General features: G+C 54.9%; 1 protein-coding gene across 1 annotated transcript in view; it reads left to right on the forward strand.

Annotated features, from left to right (window-relative positions):
• Positions 1-4,321: 4,321 nt before the first annotated feature.
• NR5A1 (nuclear receptor subfamily 5 group A member 1) overlaps positions 4,322-20,786 on the forward strand; it is a 48,714-nt gene continuing 32,249 nt past the window's right edge. Inside the window, exons 1-4 of the mRNA XM_038745243.1 lie at positions 4,322-4,488; positions 13,259-13,375; positions 14,668-14,809; positions 17,595-18,223. Of these exons, the coding sequence (XP_038601171.1) occupies positions 13,274-13,375; positions 14,668-14,809; positions 17,595-18,223 (873 nt within the window). The 5' untranslated portion in view covers positions 4,322-4,488; positions 13,259-13,273. The remainder of the gene's footprint in view (positions 4,489-13,258; positions 13,376-14,667; positions 14,810-17,594; positions 18,224-20,786) is intronic.

Below are 20,786 nucleotides of genomic sequence, written 5' to 3' on the forward strand. Positions count from 1 at the left end.
AGAAGGGGCTGAGGGAGGGAGAAGAAGGTGAAGGCGGCAGAGGAAAGCTGGGCAGAAACTTGCGTCTGCTCTCAGGCCTGGAGGGGTGGGGCCTGTCCTGCCTGGAGGCAGAGAGATGGACAAAATGACCTTTACAGGCCCATTTAGGCTTCCCCAGCACGTGCACCCAAGGGGTGGGTCACCCTCCCGAAGGTCTGGGATCCCTCCCTGCCTTTAATAATAATAATCGTGGTATTTAAGTGCTTTCTACGTGCCAGTCACCATACTAAGCGCTGGGGTGGACACAAGTATGGGGCTCACAATCTTAATCTCCATTTTACAGAGGAGCTAACTGAGACCCAGAGAAGTGAAGTGACTTGCCCACAGTCACACAGCAAACAAGTGGCAGAGCGGGAATTAGAACCGATGATCCTCTAACTCTCAGGCCCATGCTCTATCCACTATGTCGTGCTGCTTCCCCGTTCTTACAGGGCCCCTGCCCCCCTGAGGCCGACCTTACTGACCGTCTCATCTCCCACAAGGACACCACCCCCTCTCCACACCCCTTCTACCAGAGCAGCTCATCCCAAACCAAACACAGCCACAGCCATCGCTCAGGGCCCGTGTCAGGCTGGCCATCCGTCTCCACAAACTGTCAGAGTCACCTCCGGGACACCCTGGGACTCTGCCAGCGGGACGCAGGAGGGCCGATCTCCTGACTCCTGCAGGAGAAGGTGGGCTCCCCCAGTAGATCGGGGTTCAGAGACTGAAGGAAGGGGGGAGCGGGGAGCGCTCTCTGGTTGCCAAGCTAGCTCTCTTCCTCCCTTCAAGGCCCTGCTGAGAGCTCACCTCCTCCAGGAGGCCTTCCTACACTGAGCCCCCTCCTTCCTCTCCCCCCTTCCCCCTCCCCATCCCCCCACCCTACCTCCTTCCCCTCCCCACAGCACCTGTATATATGTATATATGTTTGTACGTATTTATTACTCTATTTATTTTACTTGTACATATTCTATTTATTTTATTTTGTTAATATGTTTTGTTTTGTTCTCTGTCTCCCCCTTCTAGACTGTGAGCCCACTGATGGGTAGGGACCGTCTCTATATGTTGCCAACTTGTACTTCCCAAGCGCTTAGTACAGTGCTCTGCACACAGTAAGCGCTCAATAAATATAATTGAATGAATGAATGAATGCTTAGGAAGAGGAGATAGAAAGCAGGGCTTGGGCTTGGGCTGGGTTCTCAAGACGCGGAGGAGAAAGGGCCCAGGAAGATGGACCCCTAGGCACTCTCTCCCTTTCCTCCCAGCCCATCTCTGGGGACCCCAGGCTCTGGCGTGGGCTTCAGGTGTAGTGAGAGAAGGTTAGGATAAATACTGAGAGACAACTTCTGGACCCTGAGGAAACCTGGGATCCCAGAGAGTCTGCAGAATTGCTTTTGCCAGAGTTAATGAACCCTACCTGTAGTCAGGGGTTGGGGTGGGGGCACTACTTGAAGGCAGGGGAATGGACTAGATAACCTCTTGAGGTCCCAACAAATTGCACAAAGATGTGCAAGGGGAGAATAGAGGCACAGACCTGGCTGGTGTGGGGGGGAGAGAGATGGGTTGGGGTCTTTGAGAAAGAGGGGGAGGAGGAAGTCCATGGATCATTCTCAGTGACACTGCTTATACATCCTAGCACATGCTGGGGCTCTCACTGACATGGACCTCTAGGCCTGGGTAGCGCCATGACCTTTAGTGTTGTTTTAGGACTAAGCAAACAGCCTCTCAGTAGTGTCCAACCACCCAGGTTGACCCTCAGGGTGACCTGAGAAACTGGGGCTGCACGTGCCTAACAGAGAGAGGCTATAATTCAGGTTCTTGGTGGGGAGGAGAGACATCCATCCCCATGGCCTCTAGCTCTCAAGACCTTGTCCTGCACCGGCTCCCCAGCCTATTGACCATCCTAGGGGGAGATTAAGGGGCAGAGTGGCCAGAGACAGACAATCACAGCTCAAAATCTGTTGGTACAGGAGAACCTGGGGGGGGTTTTTGGCCCAAGCTAACAATCAATATGGTGCAGGGTCTGACAACTCTGATCCGTCGCCTAAATCTGAATCCTCTGTTCCCTAACCTCGCTTCTTTCATACCCTGCTTCAGCCCCTCCCTTTGGCTCCTCAGGGGCATTGATTCCTCCAAACACAAAATCAGAGACAGGCTCTTTGTTCTGAAAGAGTCTTAGCGAAGCCCTACCCCTGCCTCCGGGTTGTGGGCCCACCTCTGTCCAGCTCGCCCAGATGTGAGTCTCTTCCCTGGCTAAAGAGTCCTGCTCCGCTGCAGCCTTCTGTCAGAATAGGGAATGAGCAAATGAATAATAAAAGGAATAATAATTATGGAACTGTTAAGCATTCACTATGTGCCAAGCACTGTTCGAAGTGCTGGGGCAGTTCAGACACAGTCCCTGTCCAACATGAGGCTCACAGTCTAAATAGGAGGGAGGAGGATTGAATCTCCATTTTATAGATGAGGTAACCGAGGCACGAGGCGTAAAGTTAGTTGACCAAGGTTACAAAGCAGACACATGGCAGAGCAGGAATTAGAACCCGGGTCCTCTGACTCCCAGTTGCATGCTCTGAAACAAAAAGTAAAGGAACTCTCTGCAGTGAGGGGTAAGCTTGGGAAATCTGGGGTCATTGCTGGGGTACTCAGAGTAGGGGGAATTCTGCCTTGATGTGAATTTAAAGGGAAAGGAAATTTTGCTCGCACCACCGGCTCCCCTTCTTCTATCTTCCAGGCCAGTTCCTCCCAATTCATCCTTTATAAGAGCCTATTCCTATCCTCCTCCATGTTTCCTTTTCCACAAACACGTGTCCCCATCCTGGGCTCCCAACCGACTTCTCAGGTAAGAAAGCAAATAAAATCAGTTAATCAGTCATATTTATTGAGTGCTTGCTGTCTGCAGAGCACTGTACTAAGAGCTTGGAGAGAACAATCAAACAATAAACAGACACATTCCTTGACCACAAGATGCAGATCTGTTCCACTTGCTGAGCAAAATTGCAGTTATAGCTGGTAGAGGGAGCTCATGGGGCAAAGCCTCCGTGGGTTTGGGCACTGACCCAGAACAAGGGGCTACCAGCCGCTATGGCAAAACTTTTTCTTCCTTCCTCTCTACCCTTGGCCCCCATTTAATTTTCATGTGCAATTTATGTTCCCTTTACTTCACATCCCTCTGGCACACACTAGCGGGCAGGGTTATTGTATTATTACAGTGATGCTTCCCACTGAGTTTCGGTTTCACCAGCAGAAATCTGTAGAAAATCTCTCAAAAACTCTCCTCCCTGCTTCTTGCCTCCTCCCCGTGCTCACCCATTCTGTCCAAATCATTACCCCTGCACGCTAATCAATGATACAGCACAGTGACCTGAGCAGCTACTATGGCCATGGACTGTCCCTGTAGACTCTGTTCTCATGGGCCCTTGAGCTGGAGAGTGTGGAACCATTCACTGTCCTGAATCCCATTATGGGATCCCAAGGGGTGATCTCTGCCAAGATCTCTCTGCATCACTGCCCTTTTCTCTAAGCCCACACTTAGGAGAGTCTCTGATCCTCCTACAGTAGGCCTCAGTTTCCTTGGCTGCAGAAAGGGGAGATTGGTCTCTGGCCCGGCCTCTAAAGGACACCCACTATAAAAAGCTTTTACCAAGAAAAAGGCTAGTGGCCAGAGTGGCCTAGGCTACTTGGGGGGAGAAAGGGGTGGACCTCCACAGAAGGTCAACTTTTCCCTCCCCCTGCCTCTTATAGTACTACGGTTCCTTGCTGAAAACCAACCATTCCTTGGCCTGAACCAATGGAGAGAGTCCATATCCATGAGGCCCTTGTTTTCCCTTTGGCCAGGGACCCCTGAAACCTGGAGGAGGGATTCCGTAAATCACCTCATCCTCCCGGCCCTCCCAGAGCCACTAATGAGCTGCACCTCTCCTCCCTGGTGAAGTTTGCTCTGCTTCCGTCCCCCTCGTCCACTGCCCGCCACCCCCCCACATGACTTTTGCCTTTCTCTTCCTCCCTCCAGCCCCTTCGCCTTGAGTTTAATTTATGGCATAGGCCCCCCGATCTCCCTCCTTGATGCTGTCTATTGTTGGGGGGGTGGAGATGAGTGGCGTTTCACCCACTGTTTTTTTTTGAAGAAAAGGGATTAAAAAAATAGAAAAAATGAGCGCAGGTCACGTGTACCCAGAAGCCAATGAGGCAACTAATGTGGACCCAGCGTCCCGCGCCTCCCCCGCCCCCCCTCCCCACCTCCAGGCTGGGAGCCGGAGGAAGCAGGACGGGTCAGCTTCAACCCAGTCACCAGCTCTGGGAGCACTGGGCACCGCGGCGGAGAGCACCTCTACGCCCCAGGCCCGGCCTTCCCCGGGTGGGTGGTTGGGCAGATCAGTCGCTCCCCAATTAATATCCGGGAGTCTGGCTCATCCTGGGACTGATAACGTGTCCAGCAGCCCTGTTCCCTGCGCCAGAGCCCACTCGGACCAAGTGAGTAATCGGCCCAGGCCGCTGCCCGGACTCCCTGGTGGAAACAAAAAGTTGGGGCCTCCTCTCCCGCCTATCCCTCTCCCTCCTTCTCCTCTTCCTTCCTTTCTCTTTTTCTTCTCCACCTCCTCCTCCTCCTCTTTATTCCCTTCCTACTCCTTCTCTTCCTCTTCCTTGTCCTCTTCCTCCTCTTCCTCCTCCTCTTCTTCTTCCTCCTCTTCATCTTCTAACTTCTCTCTGGGAGGCAGGGGTTGGGGAAAACCTGTGATCTATGAGGACTTCTAGGCCAGGAGTGATTCCCTGTCTCCCCTCAGAGGTGTGGGGCTAGGCTTGAGGCAGTGTAAGTGGGTGTACATACATCTGAGTTTGTGCCTGCTGGGTGTGTATCACTGTGTACATCTGGGCATATTTATATATATATATATATATATATATATATATATATATATATATACAGATCTATAAACATACATTTATATAATCAGTCTGTATGTTTGGCTAGGTATAACTGTGTGCTTGAGCACAGGTATGCGTATGACTATATGACGGCTTGAGAGTGAATGTGTGTAAAGCAGAGGCTTGGATCTGTGGCTATGGCTGATGTTTTGTCTGGAGTTGAGGCTGGGGCTTGGGCAAGGGCCGGGCTTGGCAAGGGATGGCCTTTCTGTGGATAAGGAAATTTGGGAAGCAGAGGGAGTTTTAGGCTCTGCAAGTCCATGTGGGCTGGAGGCCCCCGATCCGCTACTCCGAGGCTGGAGAGGCAGCAGACCTGAGAGGGAAGAAGCCAGAGGGCCTAGTGGAAGGGTGGGAGGAAACCTAAGATAGAGCTAGCGATTAAGGGCGGGGTGGGGATCAGAAATGGAAATTAAGATTGTGGGGAAGGACCTCAGCACCCGCAGCCCACTCCTCAGTGGCCCTCCTCTCCTGAAACCTGCCTCCTTTTGATACCATGATGGCAACTCGATTTCGAGCACAGATCCGGGGATGGGGTGGAGGAAGGCCTGGGAGAGTCCCAACAGCCTCCAGGGCCTCTCTGTTCGGCCCATCCATTTTTGACATCTGAGCAGCCTGGCACTGCCCCCTCCCCGCCCCACCCAGGGAGACACTGTTTGGTGGATAAGGAGAATTTATTTTAGAGGAGGGGGCCTTTCAGGAGGGGCAGGCAGGCTTCCCTTTACTCCAGAAGAATGGAGTCTCTCGCCTCGCTATTCCGATTGTAATCCTCTGCCCCCAGTCCCAGCCCTGTGCTGCATACCCCATCTCCGTTCGCCTGTTTGGCCAGAGTCCAGCATGGGGGTCCCCAGGAGGTGAACAGAGGCCCCGGGGAGAGGGAGAGGGAGCTGGCCGGGCAGCATAGATGGGGGAGCTAAACTGGGCAGCCTATTGGGGTGGTGGAAGGAAGGGAGTGGTGGTGGCTGCTGCTATCGGAAGCCAGAGCAGGGAGGAGACAGTGGCCCCTCCATGCCATTTCTTGGATGGATCCTACTCTTTGGCCAGAGGGTAGGTGTCTCCCCCCGCTACTCTCCCCCACCTGCAGTGCCTCACCCCATCCACCCTGGAGGGAGAGGGAGGGCGCTGGCCATCTGGTGAAGGACAGACCAGAGGGGCGGGGCTGAGGTTGCAGCAGGAAAAATTCGGGTGAGATGAAAGGAGGAACTTCCTGACTTTCAGGGGGTAGAGGGGTGAGGAGGATCGAGAACGCTCCTGGTTCCCCCCCCCCCCCCCTCCGGGAGTTAAGGCAAATAGAAGAGACCCTTCTCCCGCGCCCCCACCCCCACCCCCTTTAAGCTTGGGTTGAGGAAGGAGGAGAGACACGGGATGGTCTGGGGTTGGCTGTGGGGGGGGGGGGGGTCCTGGAGCTGGGGCAGGTCGGCTCTCAAGACCCTGGCCTTTCCCGTTGGGAGAGTGGATGCAGCACTGGCGCACAGCAGCTCCTGGTTTCCCTGTCTCTTTGGGTCTGGATAGAGCTGTAGAGGCTGTGAGGGACTGGGGGAGGAGAGTTGTGGGGGCCATAGGGATTGTTTCAGGGAGGGGGGACTAGGGGAGCTGGTTTGGGTTTTGAGAGTCTGTGAGGAGAGTGTTTCAGTCTGGGAGTGTTATGGGTGGCTGTTTGGGGGCAGTGGGAGACTGTGAGGGGCTGTGGAAGAGGAGAGCTGTTGGGGGCCTTTTTGGGACAATGGGAGACTATGAAGGGGCTGTGAGAGGGGAGAGCTGTTGGGGGCTGTTCTGGGGCAGTGGAAAGCTGTGAGGGGCTATGAGATGGGAGAGCTGTTGGGGACCGTTTGGGGGCAGTGGGAGGCTGTGAGGGGCTGTGGAAGAGGAGGGCTGTTGGGGGCCTTTTGGGCACAGTGGGAGACAATGAAGGGGCTGTGGGAGGGGAGAGCTGTTGGGGGCTGTTCTGGGGCAGTGGAAGGCTGTGAGGGGCTGTGGGAGGGGAGAGTTGTTGGGGTCGTTTTGGGGCAGTGGGAGACTGTGAGGGGCCTTGGGAGAGGAGAGCTGTTGGGTTCCTTTTTGGGACAGTGGGAGACTATGAAGGGGCTGTGGGAGCGGAGCGCTGTTGGGGACTGTTCTGGGGCAGTGAGGGGCTGTGGGGGCTGGTTTTAGCCAGAGGACTGTGAATCAATCAATCATATTTATTGAGTGCCTTCCGTGTGCAGAGCACTGTACTAAGCGCCTTGGAAAGTACAATATAACAATCGGTAGACAATTTCCCTGCCTACAACGAGCTTGTAGTCTAGAGGAGGAGACATGAATATGCGCATACGGATATGTACATACATAAGTGCTGTGGGGCGGGGTGAAAAAAGGGAGCAAATCCAAGAGCAAGGTGGAGATCCAAGTGGAAGGGTTGTGAGGGACGGCGGCGGGGGTTGTGGGAGGCTGTTTTGGGGCTGCGGAGGTTGGGAGATTGGGGAGAAAGGGTTAGGGTTACTCTGTCTTCGAGATATTGAAGAAAACGCGGCGGGCCAGGATCCGGGGGAAGAATCCACCCGGTTAAATCAGGAGCGGCTCCCTCTCCCCAAACCCAAGCCCCCTGATCTGCAAGCGGGATGGGACGCTTTCCTGGGGAAAACCGCGGGTCTGATCACGGGAGCGGAGAGGCGGCGGTCACGGGTGGAGACAGGTAGTTATGAAGGAGTCGAGACGAACCGACTCGGAAAACCAAAGAAAACCCGTTCGTTCTGGACCGGTCCGAGTGAGGATGGAATTGGCGGGAGGGACCCCTCTAGACTGTGAGCTCGTTGTGGGCAGGGATTCTCTCTCTCTCTTTATTGCTGTACTGTATTTTCCAAGCGCTTAGAACAGGGCTCTTCACACAGTAATCGCTCAATAAATACGATTGAATAAATGAATGAAGGGGAGAGGCCGTCTGACCCATCGCGAGCCATTTAGGATAAAGGATTTTTTTTTTGGGGGGGGGGTTCCAAGTGGGATTGCATCTCTTCCCTCCCTTAGCAATATCCGACTCCGACACCCCCTCCGCCCTCTCCCCCATGGGTCATGGGTTCAAATCCCGACTCCGCCAATTGTCAGCTGTGTGATTTTGGGCAAGTTTATTTATTGATTTTACTTGTACATATCTATTCTATTTATTTTATTTTGTTAGTATGTTTGGTTTTGTTCTCTGTCTCCCCCTTTTAGACTGTGAGCCCACTGTTGGGTAGGGACTGTCTCTATATGTTGCCAATTTGTACTACCCAAGCGCTTAGTACAGTGCTCTGCACATAGTAAGCGCTCAATAAATACGATTGAGGATGATGATGAAGTCACTTCTCTGTGCCTCAGTTACCTCATCTGTAAAACGGGGATGAAGACTGTGAGCCCCAGGTGAGACAATCTGATCACCTTGTATCCTCTCCAGCGCTTGAAACAGTGCTTTGCACATAGTAAGCGCTTATGCCGTCATTATTATTTATTATTCCCCAGGTCTTCATCCCTTTCTCCCCCGGCACCCTCGGTGCCCACGAAAGTAGTTGAGGTCGCCCGAGGGAGAAGGCACCCAAGAGACAATCGTCGCTGATAGACCCCCCCAAAACGGACAATACAAGTGTGGTTTAGTGGCAGAAGCCCGGGCTTGGGAGTCAGAAGCCGTGGGTTCTAATCCCACCTCCGCCACTGATCAGCTGTGTGACTTTGGGCAAATCACTTACTTTTTCTGTGCCTCAATTACCTCTCCTGTAAAACGGGGATTAAGACTATGAGCTCCACATGGGACAACCTGATTACCTTGCACCTACCCCAGCGCTTAGAGCAGTGCTCGACATTCATTCATTCATTCAATCGTATTTATTGAGCGCTTACTGTGTGCAGAATACTGAACTAAGCGCCTGGAAAGTACAACTGGGCAACAGATAGAGACAATCCCTACCCAACAACGGGCTCACAGCCTGCACATAGTAAGCGCTTAAACAAACGCTATTATTATTATCATTATTATTATTATCCAAAGGCACGCACGGAGAAAACTCCCCCGGCCGCCAAAATTTCCCCGGTCCCTAAATCAGCTTTGCAAATAGTCACTCGCCTGTCCCAGTTTCCCTAGGAGTGCCGTTCTGGGCGAGTGGTACATAATAGTGTGCGTTCCTTCTAACCCAGCTCCTCCCTTCAATAAACACATATCTTCTGGGAATCCTTAGGGGACAGGGTGGATGGTGGGAGAGGGGAGAGAGGAGAAGTGGGAAGAGGATAAAAAAGACGGGTGAGGGGAGAGAGAGAGAGAGAGAGAGAGAGAGAGAGAGAGAGAGAGAGAGAGAGAGACTCAGTGGAAAAAGCCCCAGTTTGGGAGTCAGAGGTCGTGGGTTCTAATTCCGCCTCCACAACTTGTCAGCTGTGTGACCTTGGGCAAGTCACTTCACTTCTCTGTGCCTCAGTTACCTCATTTGTAAAATAGGGATGAAGACTGTGAGCCCCACGTGGGACAAGCTGATGACCTTGTATCCCCCCGAGCGCTTAGAACAGTGCTTTGCTCATAGTAAGCGCTTAACAAATACCACTCTTATTATTAGAAAGCGACAAGAGTGGTAGGCCTGATCCGCCCCCGCCCCCCACTCCCGGTTGTTTAGGACCCCGTTTCTTGGCCCATTTCTCTTCCTCCATTCCTGGAAATCTCAACTCCCCCGTTATCCGGCTCCCGGCTACACCGCAGAACCTACCAACTGCCAGGCCGGGGCCCGAGGATGGACTAAGCGAGCTGAGCCGGGTGATGAGGGCCGGGAGGAGGGGGGCGACCACTCCGCAGCCGGGAGAATTGGACTTAATGATAATAATAATTGTGGTATTTGTTAAGTGCTTACTAGGTGCCAGGCACTGTACTAAGCACTGGGGTGGATACAAGGATTTGGGGTTGGACATAGTCCCTGTCCCACGTGGGGCTCACAGTCTCAATCCCTATTTTACAGATGAGGCAACTGAGGCACAGAGAATCATAATAATAATGGTATTTGATAAGCGCTTACTATGTGCCAAGCACTGTTCTAAGCGCTGGGGTAGATAGAAGGTAATCCGGCTGGACAGTCCCTGTCCCCCGTGGGGCTCACAGTCTTAATCCCCATTTTACAGATGAGGTAACCGAGGCAAAGAGAAGTGGCTTGCCCAAGGCAGCAGACAAGTGGCGGAGCCGCGATTAGAACCCACGTCCTCTGACTCCCAAGCCCGTGCTCTTTCCACTAAGCCACGCTGCTTCTCAAGTGAAGTGACTCGCCCAAGGTCACACAGCAGACAAGCAGTGGAGCCGGATTAGAACCTATGACCTTCCGCTCCCCAGGCCTGTGCGCTACCGACTTCTGCTTCTCTGCCTCAGCCTGGTTGGAGGGGGGCGGGGTGTGTGTGTGTGTGTGTGTGTGTGTGTGTGTGTGTGTGTGTGTGTGTGTGTGTGTGTGTGTGTGTGTGTGTGTGTGTGTGTGTGTGTGTGTGTGTGTGTGTGTGTGTGTGTGTGTGTGTGTGTGTGTAGGGGGGAGGAGGGAGGTGGCTCAGTGGAAAGAGCCCGGGCTTGGGAGTCAGAGGTCGTGGGTTCGAATCCTGACTCCCGTCACTTGGCAGCTATGTAACTTTGGGCAAGTCACTTGACTTCTCTGGGCCTCAGTTACCTCATCTGTAAAATGGGGATGAGGACTGTGAGCCCCAGGACAACTTGATCACCTGGTATCCCCCCAAGCACTTAGAACAGTGCTTTGCACATAGTAAGCACTTAACAAATGCTATTATTATTATTATTATTATTATTATTATTATTATTATTATTATTATCCCCCCTCTCCCCCTCTCAAATGACAGTGACTGGTCCAAGGGAGAGAGTGGATTTGATTCCGAAAGGGTTTAACCGAGGAGGCCTGTGGGAGGGGGCCTAGACTTTAAGACTTAGACTGTGAGCCCGTTGTTGGGTAGGGACCGTCTCTATATGTTGCCGACTTGTACTTCCCAAGCGCTTAGTACAGTGCTCTGCACACAGTAAACGCTCAATAAATACGATTGAATGAATGAAGGGGGGAGAGGAGAGAGGAATCCCCCCCCCCCCACCAGACCGTGAGCTTGTTGTGGGCAGGGATTGTCTCTCTTTATTGCTGTATTATACTTTCCCAAGCGCTTAGTCCAGTGCTCTGCACCTAGTAAGCGCTCTGTATATACGATTGAATGAATGAACGAAAAGAATCCGCGGTTTCGCGGTTACGATCCTATTGCGGAATTCCCGAGTAGTGCGGATTATCCGGACGGCCGTGGCGCAGCAGGGTCCTGACGCTGGGCGAGTGAAAGACCCGGGATTCCTGGGTCCCGGCCTCGGCCAAGGCCGCAGAAGCCCACCTCAGAGCCCGCCGGGCAAGGACAGGGGATAGATACCCCAGGAGCAGAGGAATCAGGGGGGAGGGAAACGGGGAGGCCCGGCCTGGGACCTCCAGAAGGAGTCTCTTAGTTAGAGTCTCACTCCCTGTCTCTGCCCGTATCTCTGCCGGTCGCTTTTCCCCTCTCCACCTGGATGTCTCTCGCCGGATCTGTGTCTCTGTGCCGGCCTGTGTGTGTCTCCACATCTCCCTGGGCATATGACTTTGGGTCTCCATTTCGATGCTCTTTGCCTGTCTTTAGGTCTCTCTCTCTCTATCTCTCTCTATCTCTCTCTCTGTGTGACTCTCCGTGTCTCTGCCTCGGTGTCCATCATTTAGTGGATTTCCTGTGCTTCCCTGTCTCTACCTATGTCTGATTCTGGGTGTCAGTCTCTGTCTCCACCTCCAAACTCTCTATCTCTGTCCCCGAGTCCCCGGTTTTCCGGGGGAGGCGCAGTCTCTCTCTCTCTCTCTCTCTCTCTCTCTCTCTCTCTCTCTCTCTCTCTCTCTCTCTCTCTCTCTCTCTCTCTCTCTCTCTTTCTCTCTCTCTCTCCCCCCCCCCCCCCGTTTCTCTGCCTCGGTGTCCATCATTTTGTGGATTTCCTATGCTTCCCTGTCTCTACGTATCTCTGATTCTGTGTGTCTCTGTCTCCATCTCCAAATTCTCAATCTCTGTCCCCGAGTCCCCGGTTTCCCGGGGGAGGCGCAGTCTCTCTCTCTCTCTCTCTCTCTCCCTCCCTCTCTCTCTCTCTCTCTCTCTCTCTCTCTCTCTCTCTCTGTCGCTCCGTGTCTCTGCCTCGGTGTCCATCATTTTGTGGATTTCCTGCACTTTTCTGGTGCTTTCCTGTCTCTACCTATCTCTGATTTTGGGTGTCTCTGTCTATCTCCATCTCCAAACTCCATCTCTGTCCCCGAGTCCCCGGTTTCCCGGGGGAGGCTCAGTCTCTCTCCGTCTCTCTCTCTCTCTGTCTCTCTCTCTCTCTCTGTCTCCGCGTCTCTGCCTCGGTGTCCATCATTTTTTGGATTGCCTATGCTTCCCTGTCTCCACCTATCCCTGATTCTGGGTGTCTCTCTCTATCTCCATCTCCAAACTCTCTGCCTCTGTCCCCGAGTCCCCGCTTTCCCGGGGGAGGCGCAGTCTCTCTCCCTCTCTCCTTCTCTCTCTCTCTCTCTCTCTCTCTCTCTCTCTCTCTCTCGCCCTCCCCAATGCCCCCCCTCACCCCAGGGAGGGGGGAGGGTCGGGAGCCCTTGGGCTGAGCCGGGCAGATTTCTTTATTTCGTTTCCATTTCCTTCGGCTCCTACCCCCGGCTCCCTCGGCGGCTCCACGTCGAATCGCCCGGCGTTGGAATCGATTTCGAAACGAATTCGGATCGGACCGAACGGGACGGGACCGGGTCACCCCTGCGGCCGTTCCCTCTGATCCCCCCGCCCTCCCCCGCACCCCCACCTCCCCGGCAGTCGGCTCCCCCGAAATACGGCGACCCCCAAGCTATTTCGCGGCAGGTGCGGCTTCGGGCCTCGGGTACAGGGAGCCGGGGGAGTGTGTGTGGGGGTCTTTTCCCCCCCTGTCTGGGGAAGAGGCGGCTCTAACGGGACAAACCGATCAGGCCCCGGGTTTTGGGACGGGTAGGGCCGAGCTGGACCTCTCCAGGTACCAGGGATCCCCCTCCCCTTCCCGGCTGGGGGGAGAGGGGTCTCCCCCGGGGACCGGGATGGAGGGGACAGCGGTGGGTCGGGGTTCGGATCGCGGGGGATGGGGTGGGGGGCTTCTTGTCCGCCCCCCGGGCGATGCTGGTCCTTGCAGGCTGGTCCTGCAGGCGAGCGGTATATAAGGGCCCCTCACTCGGACCCCCTGGTGACTGCATCCCCCTCCCTGCCTTGGCCTTCCCGTTGTCCCGTGTCCCCCTCCTCTCCCCTCCCGCCCCCCGCCCCCCGCCCGTCCCCTGTCCCCCGGCAGGCGGCCGCCGAGGGGATGGACTATTCGTACGACGAGGACTTGGACGAGCTGTGCCCGGTGTGCGGGGACAAGGTGTCCGGATACCACTATGGGCTGCTCACCTGCGAGAGCTGCAAGGTGAGGGGCGGCGGGGGGGGGGGGGGGCGAGGAGGGGTCCGAGGAGGGGCCAGGGACCCAGGTGTCCGGGCGAGGGGCGCTAATCCCCCCCCGCAACACATGCACACACATCCCGAGGCTCCCGGGACCGTCCCGCCCCTCCGCGCTCCATCATTTGTGCTCTTTTCGTTTGGGGCCTGAGCACCCCCGGCCGGAGGGCGGGAGGGGCTCGGCGGGGGTGACCAGGACCCCTCGGGGGTCGGCGAAAGACAGATAGGGGGGCTTCATCCCGGCCCCGCTAACCGCGGCTTCGATTTCGTTTGGGTTTGAATTCGTCCCACCCCGCCTGCCGCTGGCCGTCCCGGAGCCGGCGGGGATTAGGGATGCGTTGGGCTGGGAAATCTCAGGCCCTCCCCCATCCCGGCCCGGTCCGGTCCAGAGGCTGGAGCGTTTAGAAAACACCACCCTCCCACCTCGCCCCGCGGGTCCCGAATCCAGCAGCCTGGCTTAATGGAAAGAGCCCGGGTTTGGGAGTCAGAGGACGTGGGTTCTAATCCCACCTCCACCGCTTGTCTGCTGGGTGACCTTGGGCAAGCTACTTCACTTCCCTGTGCCTCAGTGACCTCATCTGAAAATGGGGATGAAGACTGTGAGCCCCACATGGACAGCCTGATTACCCTCTATCTACCCCAGGGCTTAGAACAGTGCTTGGCACATAGAAGGCGCTTATCAGCAGTTAGAACAGTGCTTTGCACATCGTAGGCGCTTAACAAATGCCTTTATTATTATTAATAATAACGATTATTATTATTATTATTCCTCCACCCCGGAATTCAGCCTTTGGAGACACTGCCCTCCCTCCCCGACTACAGGCTCCCGTTCCGATCTTGGGCCCCAGATTGGAGCATTTCTCCTGATTTGGATTCAGTTTCTTCCCTCCGCTTCACCCGGGCTCCCCAGTGACTGCGTTATACTAAAAGAAAAGTAGTCGGACCTGAAACCTCCGCCCACCACACTTCCATTACCAAACCCTCCTAACCCCTACCTGCCCCGCCCCGGGACCCCCCATCCCTCCATCCCTTGATCACACCAAAAGTCTGAGCAGGGGCTCCGGGAGAAGCGGTAGTGGAAGGGCGAGAGCTAGAGGGGCGCTGGGTTGGGGCACTCCTAAATGCTGCGGAGAGGTGCGGGGGGCGGGTGGGAGCCTTGAAACACGGGCTTTGGGCTCCCCCGCACCCCTGGGCCGGAGCCCCCTCCCCAAGATCCGGGTCTCACCCTCCCCATCCCTTCTGTCCTCCTTTGCCCCCTTCCAGGGCTTCTTCAAGCGCACGGTGCAGAACAGCAAACACTACACGTGCACCGAGAACCAAAGCTGCCAGATCGACAAGACTCAGCGCAAGCGCTGCCCTTTCTGCCGCTTCCAGAAGTGCCTGGCCGTGGGTATGCGGCTGGAAGGTGAGACCCCCCCCGCCCGGAACTCCCCCAGCCCACGACCCCTTTCCCAAAGACTCAGGGTCCACCCCAGCCGCCCCCGAGCTTTCCGCTGCAGCGATGGAGCGCGCGGATCTCCAAGCGTTTTTATGTCGCTCTTCCCTTCCCTCCCCGTCCCTACTTCTCCCCCGGTTCCCCTCGCCGCTTCCTAAAGTGGGTACTGGAGCTGGGCACCGCCGCCTTGCTCCCTCTTTCCACGCTTCCGTGAGGGGCTTAGGCTGGGAAATGGCAGAACGAGAGCGAGAGAGACATAACCTGAAAATCCTCCCGAGTCCAGTCCTGCTGCAGAAGGAAGAGGGATATCCAGACCTAGCCCGGGGGGCTGTGCCTCTTTTCCCCCTCGCCCTTGGAGCCCCCTTCCCTCTCTGCCTCCTCACCCCTCCATGTCCGGCAAAGTCGGACCCTGAAATGCCCACCGGGCTCTGACAGGGCCAGCCGGCCACCTTTACCAAGAATCATGCCCGAGGAGTAGGGTTAAAACATCTTCTGGAAAGTTTGAGTCAGGAGTCTTACTCTCCTCACCCTCAACCTAGTCCCTAAAACTTCCCCTGAAGCTTCCAGGAGGAGGGTTGTCAGGAAGGGGCCGTGGGCCGGGGTCTCTGGAGGAGCCAACTGGGTCCCTGCCTTTCTGCCGGCTTCTGTGGCAGGGGAAGGGTGGAGAGGATGACCTACTCCGAGCCCCCACACTGAGAGCCTGGGTGTCCCCCGGGCCGGAACCAGGTCCCACTCCTGGGGTCTGAAGGCCTAGGGTTGGAGGAGGGTGTCGGCCTTGATCGGGTGTGGGGCCGAAGGGGAAGGTCCGGTTGCAGTCAGGGCCCTGGCTATCGTGGTGGCCTCCAGGAGGTCTGCCCACTGAACAAGGGGCCTATTCCCTGAGAGCAGCCCCAGGGAGTCGAAGCAACCAGGGCCCAGCCTGCTTCAGCCCTGCTTTGCAGCAGGCCAGACAAGCCCGGTTTGGGAGGTGGGTAAGGGAGGTCTCCAGCTCTGCCTCTCTCTCCCTTCCCCCACCAGAGGAGCTCAGACTCTGAACCCCATCCTGGGCTTTTGTGCCCTTCAATGGGCTAGCTTGGCTCTCCAGTGGGAGGAAGGGGAGGAGCAGTGACCCCCCCGCCCCCCAGCTCTAAGGCCCCAGTTGGGGGGTCAGGGAGGGAAGACACAATGCTCTGGTCCCTTCCCATCTTCTCTGCTGTCAAAGGGGTAATGGAGGGAGAGTCATCAAGTGGATCTCCAAGCACTTTCGTGTCACTTCTCCCCTTCTGACTTCCTAGTGTTGGGGTCAGCCCAGAAGTGGGCACTGCCATCTTTCTTCCCAGCAAAGGAATTGGGCCGGGAATTATGGAAAGAGAGAGAGAGACAGAGTGATAGAGACAGACAGAGAGAGGAGAGACAGGCATGGTTTGGGAGATCCGCCTTCCTCTGAGTGTGGCCCTGATGCTGGCCCTGTTCCAGCTCCCTCTAGCCCAACCAAGGGCAGAACAGAAGTGGGGGCGAGGGTAGGTATGCAGGCTGCCACTGCTCCTGGGCTCCCTCCCTGGCTGTCCCTTCCCCCCAGCCCCCCGAGGTCATCACTAGCTTCCACCGCAGTGACGTCATGGAATGACACCAAGCCAGGGGAAGACTCTTCAGGGTCACTGAGTGTCCCCAGGAACATGTTGTGTGGACGGGCAGGCCCCAATTGCAAGAGAGAGAGGAGAGGATTTGATCCCCTTCATTGGCACCCCAGAGGGTTTGCCTTTTGTCCCTATCCTCCCGAGAGTCTGGGCCTCCAGAATGGGTGCTACATAATCTTTGACCTCTGACCCTGCCCTTGCCTGAGTGCGGGTGATCTGCCAGGGATGAGGGAGGGTGGAGAAGACAGGAGGGAGAGGGCTCCAGGGAGAAAGGGAGAGAGGGTGGAACATTTGAGCTGCAGAGAAGCACCTGTTTTGCCTGTTAGGATGACACATTCTTGGTCTGTAGTGGGGTTAGTGGAAAGAAACATCTGTTTCTTTCCAAAAGGAGACGAAGACCAGCCAGGCTCAGTAGGGAGGCCCAGCCCAGCCCAGCCAGAGAGGTGCCTCCTCCCCTATCCTGCCTGGGAGAGCGACCCCGGGCCACCATGTCTGTCTCTACACAGGCCCTGGGCCCCAAAGCCAAAGATGCTCTCCCGTGGACCTGTGGTGGGGAGAGTGTCAAATGCTCCCCACCTCAGGAGCATAAACACCACTCCTGTCACACTCACCAGTGTCTTCACATTAATGCAATGAGACGAGCTGGGGGGCCTAAAGGAGTTGTGGGGAGTCGGGTGTCCCACCAGGGCCAGGGAGGGGCAGCTTCCATTTTTATTCAAGCCCTTCCTTTCCCAGCAGCATGAGGAGGAACCTGCTTGGGACGTGCTGGCTGGTATCACCTGGCCTGAATGGTTTATAAACTTTTACCCCACTCAAGCTCACATTGTCTCAATTAAGGAGGCCATTGTGCAGTTGGAGAACCGAGGCCCTGAGAGGGTTAGTGACTTGTCCAAGGTCTTACAGGAAATTGCTGGCAGAGCCGGGATGTCGTGAGCTGGGGTACATTTTATATGGATGGTGCATATCCCAGATGTGAAATAATAACCAGAGAGCCATCCCCTTCAACCCCCAACCTCGCCGGCAGCCCACCCCTTCCTGCTCCTTCTCACCTCTAGGGATCCGTGGGTTCTTACCAGCTGTTCTAACAGACTCTGTCTCTTTGTGTCTCTCCCTCTTTCTCTCTGACTCCTTTATCCCAGCCGTGCGTGCAGACCGTATGAGAGGTGGAAGAAACAAGTTTGGCCCCATGTATAAGCGGGATCGTGCCTTAAAGCAGCAGAAGAAAGCCTTGATTCGAGCCAACGGCTTCAAGTTGGAAACTGTTCCCCCGATCGTGTCCCCCGCACCCACGGACTACCCCCTGCCCACCTCCATTCACTCTGGCATCAAGGGCCTGCCCCCCACCCCCTCCGCCATGCCCCCCACCGACTATGACAGGAGCCCTTATGGGACACCCTCCCTGGGCATGGGGGTGCCAGGCCCTGGGGCACTCTCTGGCTACCTCTACCCCTCCTTTCCCGGCCGCACCATCAAGTCAGAGTACCCGGACCACTACACGAGCCCCCCCGAGCCCGGGCCTGGTTACGGCTATCCGGACCCCTACTCCAGCAGCGCCCCACCCAACATCCCCGAGCTCATCCTCAAGTTGCTTCAGCTCGAGCCAGACGAGCCGCAGGTCAAGGCGCGGATCCTGAGCTGCCTGCAGGAGCAGAGCAAGGGACGATCGGAGAAGCCCAGCCCTTTTGGCCTCATGTGCAAGATGGCTGACCAGACCCTCTTCTCCATCGTGGAGTGGGCCCGCAGCTGCGTCTTCTTCAAGGAGCTTGAGGTGAGTGGCGCCAGCCCAGCTGAGGGCCTCTGCCCCATCCCTACCCAGGTACCCTCTCCTAGGGCACCCCCTGCCACCGGCTGTGGAAGAAAATGGCTAGTGAGACCTGCCATGGCTGGGGAGGTCAGGAGGAAGAGGAGGTCTGAACTCCTGCGTGGACCAGGGAAATTCTAGGGTGGGTGACCCGAGAACCTAGAGGGACAAGGAAGAGCTGGATGATGGCTGGGTGAAGTGTATGGGCGCAAATGCGAGGATCCAAGGAAATGAAGAAGAGGTGCTGGAGGTCTTGGCTGAGGACCAAGTGATGTAGCTGGGATAACAGGATGTGAGGTGGGACGGTGCTCATGCCTGGAGCTCGTGCTTGGGTTAGAATGGTTTTATCAGTTGTTCGGGAAAGTTCAGGTCAGGAGAAATAGTTTTCCAGGTCCCTCAAGGAGCATTGCACCCGCTGATAGAGACCTGGGACCCAGGGGGCTGCCTACGGCTAGAGAGTGAGGGACAGTGAAGAGGAACAAGAACAAGGACAGTATCATGTCAGTTTATTCCAGACCTCCAAACCAGGGCCAGAAGTTGGATAAAGAACTCCTAAACTCTTGAATCAAAACACCAAAACAATTTAGGGGCAATAGGGGAATTTAATTAACCGGGATCTTTTGCAAAACAAAGGCAACTCGGCAACACTGAGAGGCCTGGGGATATGACTTCTCCCTATTAGACTAGGAAGGGAAAGCTGGAACAGTTGATCGTGAAAAGGACGGAGATTTTTGTGTTTTTTTTCCTCCTCACTTCTGTCTTTACAAAAAAGATGAAGAGTAGACTCTTCTTCTTCGGGACCATTGGTCAGCCGGCTGAGTTAGAACAGGGGCAACAGAGGAAAAGCTCTGTGAGAAGCCTGCTGAGGTTGGGAATTGAGTAGGGTGGTGTGAGTGCAGCCTGCAGTACTGTCCATCACTGCTGAGCTCTCTGGGAAAGCAGAGATATCCCACGGCCTCAGAAAGGGGCAAACGTGCATGTGCGTCTTTCAAAGGGAGGAAAAGAAAGACGGGGTCGAGCCAGGTGATCCCAGGACGGCCAGTTTATCATCAGTACTTGGGAAGATTCTAGAGCAATTGATTGAGCAATCACTTTGCTACCACACAGAAAAACATCAGATCGTAGAATGCAACCCGGCATTTGATTTGAAAAGAGCAGATTGTGCAGGACTAATTTCCTTTCCTCTGATGATAGAGTGGCAAGCCATAGAGATTAAGAAAAAACAATATGTGTCCTCTGGCCCAATTGTAGTGCTCTTGATTCTATCCCCAACAACATCTTCGCTGGGAAACTGTGACCTCAACCAGGCAGAGTAGGTGAGTGCCCAGGTGGGTAAGGTCACTCAGCAGGATCAAGAGGACAGTCTCGGAGTCATCCTTGGGGAATGGAGTCCCAAAGAGACTCCATTCTGAATCTCCACTGATAACCTGGAGGGAGAAATTAGGGACATAGGACAGGGAATATAAAAACAATCTTCAGTTGTGTTAGGCATAAGAAGACCAGTGTACATGACTTCTCCTGTTAGACCAGGAAGGGAGAGCTTGCACAGATGATGGTGAAAAGGAAGGGAGCTCTTCATGGGGCTTTTTCCCCCCTTGCTTCTGCCTTTACAAAAAAGATGGAGAGTTAACACTCCCTCCTCGGTACCAGAGGTCGGCCAGAAGAGCTAGAGCAGGGGTGATGCAGGGAAAGACCTGTGCACAGCCAGCCGGGGCCGGGGAATTGAGCAAGTCTCATCAACTCCCAATGAACGTAGACAAATTAGAAAACTGGTCCTGTGGAAAGGGAATAAAATTTGATAGAGAAAAATGCAGGGAGTGGGACTTATGGACTGGAAATAACCCCAGGATGGAGAGAGACTATTTAGGTGTGAGTGTAGCAGAAGACGTGGGGGACAGAGAGGACCAGAAGCTGAATCTGTTATCCAGATAGCCAGTATCTCACTGGGATATATTAATGGGAACCTGATTAGCAGGAATCGGGAAGTTTTCCTACCAGGAGATGCTATACTGATCAGATCTTTACTGGAGGACTGTTTCCAGTTTCAGTCACTGTGCTTAAGAAAAAAGATTGAGATAGTGGAGAGGGTCCAAAGGAAAGCAAGAGAAATAGTTAAGGGGATGGGAAAATTGGTCTTACAAGGAAAGGCAGAAGATACTGGGGCTGTTGAGCTTAGAGAAGGACTGAGAGAGCTCTTCATACCAATCTTCAGATCTTGACTCTCAGAGGAATAAAACACTGGAACAGGCTTCCAAGAGAGGGAGGCGCCTGCATCTCTGGAGATCTTTAAAGAAAGAGCAGATACCTGCAGACCGATTAACCTCCATAGATTAGCCATTTCCTGCTTAGAGGTAGGGGGCTGCACCAGATAATCAATCAATCAATCAATCCATCAGTGATATTTATTGAGCACTTACCTTGTGCAGACCACCATACTAAGTGCATGGGAGAATACAATATAACAGAGTTTATAGAAATGTTCCCTGCCCACAATGAGTTTGCAGTCCAGAGTGGGCTACAGACTCCTGCC

Source organism: Tachyglossus aculeatus, chromosome 4, assembly GCF_015852505.1.
Source record: "Tachyglossus aculeatus isolate mTacAcu1 chromosome 4, mTacAcu1.pri, whole genome shotgun sequence".
Lineage (NCBI taxonomy): Eukaryota > Metazoa > Chordata > Mammalia > Monotremata > Tachyglossidae > Tachyglossus > Tachyglossus aculeatus.